Here is a 13,090-nt window from a genome sequence, read left to right as displayed (position 1 = left end):
TCCAAATCCCACTTCTGACTGGCCCCACCCACTCCACCCCGCCCCTCCTAGGAGTCCCCACATGGCTCGTTTTGGATGCAGGTAAGTGCAGGGCGCACACGGAGGCTCGGGGAGAGCAAAAAATGGGCCTACCAGAAGTTCAGGAAGGCATTTTTGCCCTCCCGGAGGCTCGAAAAAAACCTCCAGAGCCAGGGAAGGGCAAAAATGCCCCCACCCCCGGCCGTGGTGCAGGAGACTGACTAGGCCACTTCCACCATGGCCACACCCACCCAGTAACCAGGCAGAGAACCCCTTGCTAAAATTTTTGAAGCCCACCCCTGATTAGAATTAAATGAAAGTAAATGCAAAAGTATGTAAATGATATAGAAGAAAAAAACTAAAATGATTAGGGACAAACACAAAAATATTTTCTTTTGTTACAGGTATTTCTGTACTGCCAAGATCAAATGATACCGGGCAGTTCAATAGACTGAAATATGGGGGTTGGAGGAGTGGAGGATGAGTTGTAGGTCTTCCAAAATTAACAATATTCTTCTTTTTAGAAAAAATGACTTTGAAATGAGATGGTTTTAAACATCTGCAAAAGGCTAAGAGCCAAAAGGAAGGTCCCAAATGAAGAAAATCCTAAATCTGGTGCTATCACTAAGAAATGAATAATTAAATAAAGTAGGATGCAAAAATAAGTTTTTCTAGGATATCTTAATGAGTAAGCAGGTTCCTGCGAAAGCAGTTTCTTCTTCTAATAGTCTAAACACAGTAATTTTTGGAGAATACCCAATGCTTTATTTAAAATGCATGCTTCCTTCATCTGACATTTAAGTGTTAAGTTTTCTCCTCATGTTATAGCAGTGTGGAGAAGGACAGGAAATGAGTGACCTCTTTTTCTACATCATGCTGAAATTATGAACCATGTACTTTCTTGCTATTCATGGTTGAATTTCTCATTAGCTAGAGCTAATAACCATAGATTGCCATATCTATTGCAAATTCTAATTAGGATTAATCTTCTTCAGCAGATGGCAAGAGTTATTTGAGGTTGCAAAGCAGCGCAAGAAGAGAAGGACAACATGCTCGGCTGATCAGTCCCACTGTCTTCTTGCCCAGGAGTGCTGTGTGCCTGATGTTTTGGTACCAGCTCTCTGGAGGGACTGGGACTATGCTACAGGTGTGGCGGGAGGCAACGCATGAAAACAAACCACTGTGGATCATCAGGGAAGACCAAGGGGAGGAGTGGAGAGAAGGCCGGATTCTTCTGCCTAGTTATGATACAGAATATCAGGTGAGCATGTTAAGGTGTGGATTGAGATTGAGCATCACTGCACGTTCATCTCCCAGATTTCAAGAGACCATGTTTCGTTTGTCATTAAAAAAAGAAAAGAAAATATTGTTCATAAGAAGCTTTCCTTCTTTCATTTTGTTTTCCATGTTGCTATAGTAACTGAACAACAGTGTATTTGGTACATGGATTTTGCCTATTGTATATATAGCTTAGCTCTGGGTTTATTTTATTTTCATTTACATCCTTAAAAGATTCTCTGCTTCTTGCTAGACGTGGACTGCAAAAATCAAGATCACCAGCAGAAGGCAACAAAAAGATAGAGTTTTCTCTATGTATTTTCTGCTTTTTGCAATCACTGAGATGTTTGCAACCCAGATCTGGTAGCTCTACCTTTTGTGATTGTTTTTCCCTCCCCTATTTTCTCTTGAATGATGATCCTGTAGCTTGTCAAGCAAACATGTAAGAAGTACCGGTAAATGTGAGTGCATATTGGAGGCAGCAGGAATTTAAGAGTTTGCCTAGATTGTTGGTGCTATAATTATTTAAGAGCCTGGAGTCCACACTGGAGAAACACGGAAAGAAATTGCACACCTCGTTGTAGGGGGGAAGGGAGCGATTATGACAAAAGCTCCAAAGTGGGCCACGTGTTTCCAGACATTTTAAGCAATAGAGGGCAGCTGTGTATAAATTCTGAATGGGTCAAAAAAATCAAGATGGCAGCCAAAACATTTAATCAATACCCCACTCCTTTTTGACATGCATCATGCAGTCATGGCCAATATGCTGGCTGATTTATCAGCACCTTGCAGATGCCCTTGGAATAGGTAGAGGCAGGCAGATAGATAATTAGAAAGATAAATGCCTTAGAGCAGTGGTTCTCAACCTTTTCTTCACCACAGACCTCTTTTAAATACCTTTTGTGGTCACAGATCGTGGCCACAGACCACCAAGATTTAAAGCACTAGACGGCATGAAGCCTTCGTGGACCCCTTGTGATGACATCACAGCCCCCCAGGGGTCTGCAGATCACAGGTTGAGAACCACTGCCTTAGAGTAACTTTCTGACTCATGGTGACTGTCTGGACAAGTCCCTGCAGGTTTTTTTAGCGAAGCGTTTAGAGTTTGCTCTTACCTTCTTCCTAGGACTGAGAGAGAGAGTGACCGGCTCTGCAGGCTTCATGCCTAAAGCAAAACTAGAGCATATGGTCTCCTGGTTTCTAGCCTGATGCTTTAATCATTTTTGCAATCCAGGATTGAAACTTACCCCCAATTGCTTGTTGGAAGAAGAATGCTAGTTATGATGAAAGCTTGCATTGTAATCTGAAATTGTTTTATACAGATAGTCCTTGATTTAGAACCATTCATTTAGCAACCATTTAAAGTTACAATGGCACTGAAATAAGTGATTTATGACCGGTCCGACACTTACAACCATTGCAGTATCCCTACAATCATGTAATCAAAATTTGAGAGCTTGGCAAACAAAATATATTTACAATGCTTGCAGCAAATGGTCATGTGATCACCATTGGCAACATTCCCATTTGGCTTCTGACAAGCAAGGTCAATAGGGAAAGCTGGATTCACTTAATGACCACATGAGTCACTTAACAGCTTCAGTGATCTGCTTAACAACCATGGCAAAAAAAGTTGTAAAATTGGGCATGACTCACTTAACTACTGTCTTGCTTAGCAATGGAAATTCTGGTCTCAATTGTGGTTGTAGGTCAAGGACTATCTGAACTATTTAACCACCCAGTTTCCTCCCTCTGAAAATCCCTACAATTTTTGCTTTGTGGAATGTTTTAAATTCTCTATCAGAGTTTAGTAGTCTAACCTTGACAGATATGCAGCAGCATCCAGGATTTCTTAGGAAGAGAAATAATTATTAAAGCAATTTAAATTTGATATGAATATAACGTCAGAAACTCCTTTTCAATTTGTATTTGCTTCTGCTCCCAACAATCCAGAAATGTTCCCTGCCTACTCTATTGCTTTTCACTAACCCGCATTCTGTTTCCCTTCACCACACTGAAGCATTTTGATGAAAATGCCAGTCTCAGTTTTAAAATAAAGTGTGGAAATGAAACCTGACAGGCATATTTGCCTATATTGCAAAATTAGCTGGAATACAGAATGAAGTTCTTAGTTTGTTTGCTTGGTTTTCTTTCTTCTCTTTGCAGTTTCTTGTACAAAATTAGTATGGAGTTCAAACCACTCATTCATAGTCAGTAAGAAAACAGTACTTGGATAGGGTCCAAAGTCCAGGCCAGCTATTTGGGATCTTTTTTTGACAGTTTCCATGAGTCTTATCACAGCCCAAACTTAATGGAAACTGCACATAGATTTCATCTCACCACACTCCCAATTCCATGCTACTTTCTTGGAAGATTAATCAAGCTGGACCTGAGAGGGGAGCCAAGATGAAGAACCACAATGAAAACAAATTACATTCTCTGGTGTTTGTCCACCAGATATAAACATATCTGAGGCTTATGCACATGTTCTGTATTTCCAGATCAACAAGTGAAGTTTATTTCCTTATTAGTTTAATGCCATTTATCCACTATTCAGATCTACTGGACTCTAGACAGTTTTCTAGACAACTGAAAATTGTCTAGAATTATTATTAAATTATAAATGAATAAATAATACATGATATGAAATTGTTAAAACAAGAGCAATTTTAGAACCAAATACTAGATTATGTTAGGGTAAAGTTTTTACTAGCCCCTGAAAAGCTATGATGTTTTGCACTGGTTTGTGTCTTATCAGAGAAATAATGTAAAATTTAATTAAGGCACTGATTTCAATAAAGCACTAAATTTCTGTAGGATGTCAAAAGCTGGAGAAAGGTGAAGAGAGGTGGAATGGATTAGAAGAAGCTGAAGATTGCTGAGCCTCAAGCTTGGTCAAAAAGAATTGTGGGCAGCCAAATATTTATTTCCACTCCAAGTAACTTTTAAAGTTAAAAAAAAAAAGCTATTTAACTTTTGGGGAGTTGGTGATAACGGATACATTTCAAGGGTTCTCTTGAGCTTTACTACCTTTTTTGTCAGTTGGAAACTTCTAAATACTAAGAAAATCTGATAACTTTAATCCCTTTCTTTGAAATATGCAAGAGTGGTTTGTGAATTTATTATTCTGTCTATTTTCGCTCCTAGATTGTATTTGAAGGCACCATAAACAATGGGCATTCAGGAGACATTGCCATTGATGATGTCCGAATAGGCACTGATACTTCTTTGGAGAACTGCATGGGTATGTAAGGATAAATTTAATCTGTAATAAGAAGCAAAAACTCATCTGCAAACAATAGAATTGACAAGTTGAAGGAGGGAGAACTCTTATTTCTGATGTAATTTTCCTTGTCCCACATAACAACTATCAAAATATAAAGTGTATAAAGCTATCTATCTGAATCATAGCACTTCTGCTGTGATGATACTGAGTGCATTGTAGGGTTTTTTTCTACCTTATAGTTCATTTTCATACAAAAATAGTAGTATCTGAGGGCTGCTTGCAGTTGCATGCCTGTGATGACTGTTCCAATGGCAAGTTGATCATGCGCATGCAAATTAGCCACTGATATTCACTTTTCACTGTTATAACAAATGCTAGCTGGGAAATATGAAGTGAGTATTTTATTTTATTAGTACCGATCCAATTCCAAGTGGCTTTCCTAGGGTGCCTATTTCATGAGAAGCAGCCTTCATATAGTTCCTAAGCCATGCATTCAATCTACCAATTAACACCAAAGCAAACCAGGTGATCTTGGCTTTCAGTAAGGATGTAGAAGCATTGGCTATGGCTTTGCTAAGTGCCATCTCCATTTGTCGTCGTCGTTCCCCCTCACCCCTCCCGGAGAAAAATTACTCAGACCTAGTTTACAAAAACTCTGTACTGAGCAAGGTGGGTAAAAAAATAAGTTGATTGAATGCATCCTGTCATATGGACAAAAAGTCTTGCTCATATAATCAGTGTATTAGAACTAAGGCTAGGCTTGAATAACTCCTCTCTGAAGGATTTCCTTTATTCAAATTTTCTGAATGACAGGAAGTTTTCATTTTTTAATTTTTTTGGTTTGACGTTAAGAATCCCATGACCCTCTCCAATAGTGTGGAATAGGCCAGAAACAATCAGAAGGCCAATTGTTGTGCACATGGGTGGTTGTAGGATGATGGTCCCATGTAGGACAACCTGTATCTCCCCCTTCCCCCCTGCAGTATGTATATTATTCAATTCCAGACTAGCAAGGAGCAGTGGGGCAAAATTAATAGGAATGGGTTACCCTGCAGCAAATAGCATCTTGGTTCAATAGTTCTTATGTGCAAATGATTCTTCTACAGTTGTGGCCAAGAGGTCACATAGCAATCATCTTTGCAGGCAATCTTATCTTAAGGTTGTTAAGCAGACAGAACCCTGGCTGCATTAAAGCAAGTCTCACCCATTCATTTAGCCTATTCTGTCCTTCTGGAAGAAGTCAGGGAGCAAGAGTGCCTGGGGAAAGCCTGTACTGATGGTTTTTCCTATCCATACAGAGATTAATGTGTGTCTCTGCAATGACATGGACTGTTCATAATAATAATAATAATAAGTTTGTTACCAAAAAACAATATCCAAGAGCCAAAATTAGTCATCAGTCAGCACTGTATATTTAGAAAGGGCTGATGAGATCATTAGAAACCCTTATTAATAGGAAATAATCTACCAGAAAAGGGTGGTGACATTAGAACTCACATTCACAAGCCAGCAAATAAAATTGTAATATTTTAAACTCTTAAAAATATGCCAGTTATTCTGCTATTGTGGGCACCTGAATTGGGGCAATAATGACAGGTGCATTAATGATCCCATCACACAAATACTTGTCCACGTACTAATGACACCAAATACTAATAACAGAATTTATGGTAAGACATTCCATGCATGTTGTCATCTTTAGTATCACTGTGGTTTGTGCTATCAACCACTGAAATAAGACAGTAGTAGAGCACCTTGGGAGTGGCGGATCGTATCTTTGACATCATCAGTTAAAGAAAGGCTATCTTATCTTGGCTGTAAAACTCCAGGCAACCAGTGTTCAGGCAGCAGTGTTCAGTTTTTGTGTTTTTCTTGGCTGCTAGCTAATGGTTGTTTGTAGGTTTGCAGCCCAGATTTGGTAGCTGTAATTGAAGTCCTGGGAAAGACACTGTCCTTGATAGCAAATATTAGCCATCTATATGATCTGTTACCTAAGCAAAATGAGCTGAAACATTTTAAAAGTCCAGAACATGATAACATTCGGAGATGGTCAAATAGATACCTTCTTAATTCAGTCCCATTAGGTAGACCAGACGAGAAAATCAATTCCACAGGTAGTTTCTTATATCTTTAGTTGGAGCCTGGCACCTTAACCAATACACAAAACTTGCTCACGATTGTATTCCTTAGGAGTTAAGTATTGCAGTGCAAGTAAATGTTTGTTACCATTGTAGGTAATGACTTAGAAATCTTCTACACATTTACATACCAGATGCAATTTCCATGTTTATAATAAATGCATGTCCTTTCCAGCTTTTGAGAACCTGGTTCTGTAGAATTATTGACATGCTTGAATGTTTCCTCCCCAGATTAACATTGGTTTGCTGTTCGCATAGCTGTTTGATTTGTTGAGTAATGTGGGGAGTTGCAGTTCCATGAATTGGAGCATTTCTAAAGGAATAAAAGTAATGGTCAGTCTTGGGACTGAGATGATGAGTGTTTAATCCTTTTCTTTACACCATTTTTAATTATTAAGTGTCCCATCTAATGCTCTTATTTGTCTCAGCCTCTCAGGATTTTCTTCTCATAATAATTTTTAAAGGCAATATCTAGAAGAAAAAAAAAGTCAAGCTCAAATGTTTCACTGATGTTTCTGTTAAATCATTTAGTATTTGAAACATACATGTGCATACATAATCACACACACACACACCAGAACTGTAAAAAGAAACTGACAAGCTTCTGTTTTAAAATTGTAATCCAAAGAAGTAATCAAATTCCTTTTCAACTTGAGGAAAGCATCTAATAGCTCACAATATTACTATTTTTCTTTTTCAGAGACCTGTCACTTTCCTTTTTTATACTGGCTGAGAGTTTCATAGCACTCCATTGAAACCATAGTTATACCAAGGGACTCCATTTCCAAATGTAATACAGAAGTCATCTAAAATAATAATAAAAAAGCCCTTTCCTTTTTTCTTCAGGAAAATAATCAGTGAAACACATTGGTCGTTTCTTCCCACTCTCCCCTCCCCAGGGGCTAGTAACATATTATTTCTGCTAAGTATCTATTTCTGTTTCAGTATTCTGAATTTCTTTCAGGCTGTGGAATCCTATAAGGGAGAACTAAAAAAAAAAGAATGGGTGAGGCTGGGGAAAGGTTAGATGGAGGAAACTGCAGTCCCCTTCTCCTCTTTTAAACTTGTCAAACCTAGTATCTATATCTGTAAGCTAAACTCAGCTCATATATGCTGGATTTGGGACCGAACAATTGTATTTGTTGTTGCAGATTTTTTGAAAATTGTTTTTATTCTCTGTTTGCTATCCAGAATCACTACCATGAGATGGGTGGCCTTGAGTGATTAAAGTGATAAAAAAAACCCTGCATATAAATGGAGTTTGTGATATAACACTAAAAATCACATTATTCCTATTTTGGGGAAGAATAAAAAGCAATATCTCTAACCATCTCTAATTAGGAGAGATATAATTAGGATCCCTGCTTGAAACCTTCATAAACAGACATTGCCATACATAATAGATTGTGCTTTAGAAAGTACTTCCTGATACCCATTATGAAATGACATCTTAAGTTCTTTTCCTTTCCTTTCCTTTCCTTTCCTTTCCTTTCCTTTCCTTTCCTTTCCTTTCCTTTCCTTTCCTTTCCTTTCCTTTCCTTTCCTTCCCTTCCCTTCCCTTCCCTTTCCTTCCCTTCCCTTCCCTTCCCTTCCCTTCCCTTCCCTTCTGGGGAAGCTTTCCAATATATGAAATCTGTTATCATATCCTCCCATCTTACATCCACCTTACTCTTAATCTTTAACATTAATGATGTGTAATGTCCCCTGCTTACCACTCCAGTAATTTTATTACCTCATTTTTAAAACTTGAAGGAATCACTTATCTGCAGTTTCAAAACAAGAGAGATGCATGGGGAAAGGAAGAAGGATTTCCTTTGCTTCCCTGCCTATGTCTTGTGTTATTCCTCAAAAAAGGCACACCACCATTGTTGGTGGCATTTAGCATGTACTGTGTTATAGGAGTTATTACAAATGTTCACCGTATCAAATGGAACCAAGCTATGAATCAATATAGTATATTAATATTTAATGTATGCAACTGAAGGTCTTCTCTCAGGGAGCCATGGTGGTATCCATAAGGTTAATCCATTTTATCCTCCAAACAACCTGTGAGCTGGAATAGGATGAGAGATGTAGACACTCTCTGAGATACTTTGCGTGCTTTGCAATCAACACTGTTTCAGTCTGTTAGCTTATCAGTTTTGTTATCACCTAGCATTCTGTCTTCTGGGCCAAAAATTAAAAGAAAATACAATTGCAGTTGTGTTTCTATTGCTAGAACACATCCTATTATGACCGGCCTAGTGGAAAGCCTGCTATCACAAACATATTTTTAGAGCGTTATCCTCAGTGAATACAGAAGATCCTACCCCACCCCCTAAAAAATTGGCTACCACTTGTACAAATTGAAAAAGAGGTTCTTCAAGATTAGAGGTTTCAAGATACTCCCTGTGATCATATGGGTTACCATCTTCAGGATCTATAATTTGCTGATGGAAACACTCACTTTCAGCTCTTCTTTTTATTTACAGAACCCATTGCAGCTTTCCCTGGAGAACACACATTTGAAATTTCAGGTAAAAATACACTTTTTCTTCTACTTGCCTTTATTTTACTGCATGGTTTATTTTCTGATTTTTTTTAATACTTAAAAATGAATGTGTGTGCAGAAAGTGAGATGCAACCAAACAAAACTAACACAAAATTGCTATGCAAATAAAAAGCTTTTAAGTATGATAAAATCAAAGTGAGAGGATTTAAAAAGAGTGTAAAATACAGAATTAATTCTATAAAATAACTTGAGCCAGTTTCAGTTATAAGAATGCTTGCAGAATGTTTTTAAAGTTGTACAGATCTGCTCGCTTTTATGTATTAGCACCCTAATGAATCATTTTCTGAGTAAGATGGGTGGTTTGTAAATTTGATAAATAAAAATAATGAGTGTGTGTCCTCCTATCTGTATGTGCATTCTCACCTAATGTCAGTTGGAAGATGTCTTTGGGGGAAGAGCAAGCATGCTTTTACTCGGACAATATCCTGGGAAGTTCAACCCAACTTTGCAACTTACTGCTTTACCTTTTAAAAAAAATAGAGCTATATCTCTCTTTAACAAATCTGCCTAAGTTCAAGTCATTAGGGTAGCAAATGCTTCTTCCACTGAATTTCTTTTTATCATATACCTAAAAGGTAAAATGGCCTGCATAGAGTGCAAATCCTGCACTGATTATTTGGAAGATGGTCACATAGGTATCTTTGTTAAGATGAATGGGAGTTGAAACACATTTTCTGTCCTCTCTCTATGGTTCAGAAGTGATGACAACAAAACCTGTTTAACTCTGTTGTGTAGCTTAATTGAAAATCTTCTAGAAATACTGCCTTGAAAAGGATATCTAATACCGTAGCTATGGATAATCCAAGGCCACATGTCGCTCCGAAATCTTCCAAAACTCAGGGACTTTACCAACAACATTTGGTAGCAAACTGTCAAGTTGCAGGAGCTCAGTTTCCTGCCAGTAAAAAAGGTTTTTAAAAAAGGTTTTGACTAGATTTTTCACACCTAAAAAAAAAAAATGACCCACAAAACCTTCTTCAGGTGCTCAGCCTCACTTAGGGCTATCCTGTTGGGATTTCAGAAATCCAGATGTCCATTAAAGGACAGCAGAGTTTTTAAAAATTGTATCTCTTTGCTCCCAAGTAGTAGCCATATAGATTTTTGGATATAGTAATCCTACACTAGTCACTGGTAAACATGGATAAAATTAAAGATGGTCATTGGAAAGTTGCCCAGACCTGAATTGTAAGAATGCTAAAGCTGCATTGCAGGGCTAGTACAGAAGTTACATCTAGCTGTATTAGGAATCAGACCATCTAATAATAGAGATCATAAAGATGCAAATGAACTTCTTTCCGTCTGCAGCACCAGGCAAGGAGCAGTGAAGCTTTAAGATATAAGAGGGGGGAATAAATGGCCACCACAGAGAGGCTTAACCTCCAAATCAGAGTGAATTAGAAGTGCAATGAGCTGGCAGTGATGAATATTTAGCATTATGTTTTTAGCCAACAAGTGCCAAGGCAGGGACCATAGCAGGTGTAGGGAGGAGGGAACTGCAGCAGAGGAACAACTGTCACCCTGAGTTTGAAGGCTGACATTTAGTCAGAGAGAAGAAGGGTGAAATGGTGCATTTAATAGCTTAATGCTGGCCTGAAGAAAAGAAAATGGGATGCCTTAGATTGATAAAACTTGTAGAAAGAAGCAAAAGGGGAAAGGAATGCAGAGAGATTGTCCTGCTCATTAAACTTGATTCTGAATCAGTGGAGATGAGCTGTTGTGTGTCTGTCAGGAAGAGTGGGGGGAGGAAGCCAAACATCTCTTTTTTAATCTGGGGAAAAATTTCATTTTGTTTTGTTTCACAGGGCTTTTTGCCTTTCACTTGTCAAATGCAAAACTCTAGTGTGGCCAAAAGGAAGAGGATTCGTTTCCAAAAGCTTTCAGTGCAGATTAAATCATTTTTGTTGCATTGATTAATGGATAGATAGTCCTTCCTTGAGCAATTTCAGGCTATTGGCAACATATTGCCAGACATTGCTGGCTGTGACTTCCAGAAGAAATGTATTTTGAGTAGTTGGGAGAAGCTGGCTTAGTTCTGAAAAATAGTTTGCAAAGTCCTTGCGCGTTAAGATTTAGAGCCTAGTAGAAAATCTGCTATAGCCAAAGATGAAAGGTATATTGACCTTCAAAACTTTTTACTTAGGTCTTAAGTTAAAGAAGAAGGGGTTTTTTTAGCAACCTTGGCATGATTGTTGGCTTATTTTCCCAATTGAAAGTAGTGTAATAGTTTGATCTCAAACGTTGTTGTTTTGTGCATAGCAATTGTCATTGTTGTGCTAATGTTGCAAAGATGCTACATAGATGCTGCAAGGCAAAATGAATGATGGATGAAGTGATCATTTCACATTTGTTGATTGGTGAGAGATAACTACACAAGCTTACATATGTGCAGCATTTATTGGCCTTTTAAAATTTGCTATTAAACCCTCATTATATAGAATGGACAAGGAGTATTGGCAACATTTTGGCTCAAACCACTCCATATTTAATTAGAAAGATTTTGGTATTGTACTTTGTTTGAAAGAAACACAGGACTGATTTAAAAGTCTATTGGAGTAGAACTACTTATCCAACCTGGTTTAGAATGCCATGTATCTGGCTAAAAATGTAAGTGTATCATGAATTTTTGTTTTGAATACTTAAAGTAAAGGAGGAGAACTATGTCTCCTAGGCAAGAAGAATAGCTTTGCACATCTCGAATGGGATACATTGGTATCCAGAGCTATTGATAGCTTCTCTTTCTAACTGGAGAAAAACTGAGCCAAGGCCTGAGCTCTAACTCCAATGTTTCCCGTCCTTCTGGGAGAAGTTTGGACAGTACTTCCTTAGCCTACAGGTGTGGATTCATATGGATAAATGCTTTTCTATGTAAACATTCACACCATATTGCTTAAAAACTCAAATGTTATAAAGTAAAATCCACCCCTATATATTCCTTGATAATCTTAATCTTCTATGTGTGTGGACTTGCTTTATTTTGCTTTTTTAAATTTTTATGGAAAAATGCATACTCCCGTCAGTGGGTTTCAGTGGTGAAATCCAAATTTTTTTACTACTAGTTCTGTGAGTGTGGCTTGGTGGACCTGGTGTGGCTTGGTGGGTGTGGCTTGGTGGGCGTGGCAGGGGAAGGATACTGCAAAATCTCCATTCCCACCCCACTCCAGGGGAAGGATACTGCAAAATCTCCATTCCCATCCTACTCCTGGGGGAAGGATATTGCAAAATCCCAATTCCCACCTCACTCTGGGGCCAGCCAGAGGTGGTAATTGCCAGTTCTCCAAACTACTCAAAATTTCCGCTACCGGTTCTCCGAACTGCTCAAAATTTCCGCTTCCGGTTCTCCAGAACCTGCTGGATTTCACCCCTGCATACTCCTCACTTTTAAGTTTAATGATTGTCAGTCTAATTTCCAAATATTGATTGGATTCTCCAGATTCTTTGTGCAAAAAAGTCAACCAAATTAAAATTCCTAACTATTCCTGAAAATGCGGGGTGGGGGTGGGGGAACCTACCTCTATGCTTAGTGAAAACACTGCTGATCTAAAAATAATTTTCTTGAAAATATATACTGCAATTGCAATTACAATCCTGAAGGGTAGATATTAGGAGAGTAGCTGGACACACTTTGCTTGTTTCCTACATGAAGCACCTTAATCGGAAAGTAGAATGTTCTCTTCTTTAACATCACAATTTGGATGTTGTCATATGGAAGAAGATAGGAAGACTTTTACAGATTGTTTCTCTTTTAGAAAGGACTTGCAAATCTTTTGAGAGACTGGGCGAGATTTCCTTTAATGTCTTTAAATTTGCCTGTGCAAAAGGCAGCAAAGTCAGTTGTTTCGTACACACACAAGCCAGCAAAGAGTTCCCTTCTCCCAGCCT

The 13,090-nt window shown here is 38.3% G+C and overlaps 1 protein-coding gene across 4 annotated transcripts in view; it reads left to right on the top strand.

Annotated features, from left to right (window-relative positions):
* The window catches only part of NRP2 (neuropilin 2), a 207,475-nt gene that overhangs the window by 160,103 nt on the left and 34,282 nt on the right, over positions 1-13,090 (top strand). For 2 of the 4 annotated variants that reach the window (XM_070933220.1, XM_070933223.1), the window contains exons 13-15: positions 1,017-1,279; positions 4,444-4,540; positions 9,132-9,176. In XM_070933220.1, the coding sequence (XP_070789321.1) occupies positions 1,017-1,279; positions 4,444-4,540; positions 9,132-9,176 (405 nt within the window). Of the gene's footprint in view, positions 1-1,013; positions 1,280-4,443; positions 4,541-9,131; positions 9,177-13,090 lie in introns of all 4 variants that reach the window. The other 2 variants (XM_070933219.1, XM_070933221.1) reach the window with 1 other exon arrangement.

Source organism: Pituophis catenifer, unplaced genomic scaffold (assembly GCF_029215685.1).
Source record: "Pituophis catenifer annectens isolate HBS135680 unplaced genomic scaffold, rPitCat1.0.hap2 SCAF_1, whole genome shotgun sequence".
Classification (NCBI taxonomy): domain Eukaryota; kingdom Metazoa; phylum Chordata; class Lepidosauria; order Squamata; family Colubridae; genus Pituophis; species Pituophis catenifer.
This window is presented reverse-complemented; position numbering and strand designations above follow the sequence as displayed.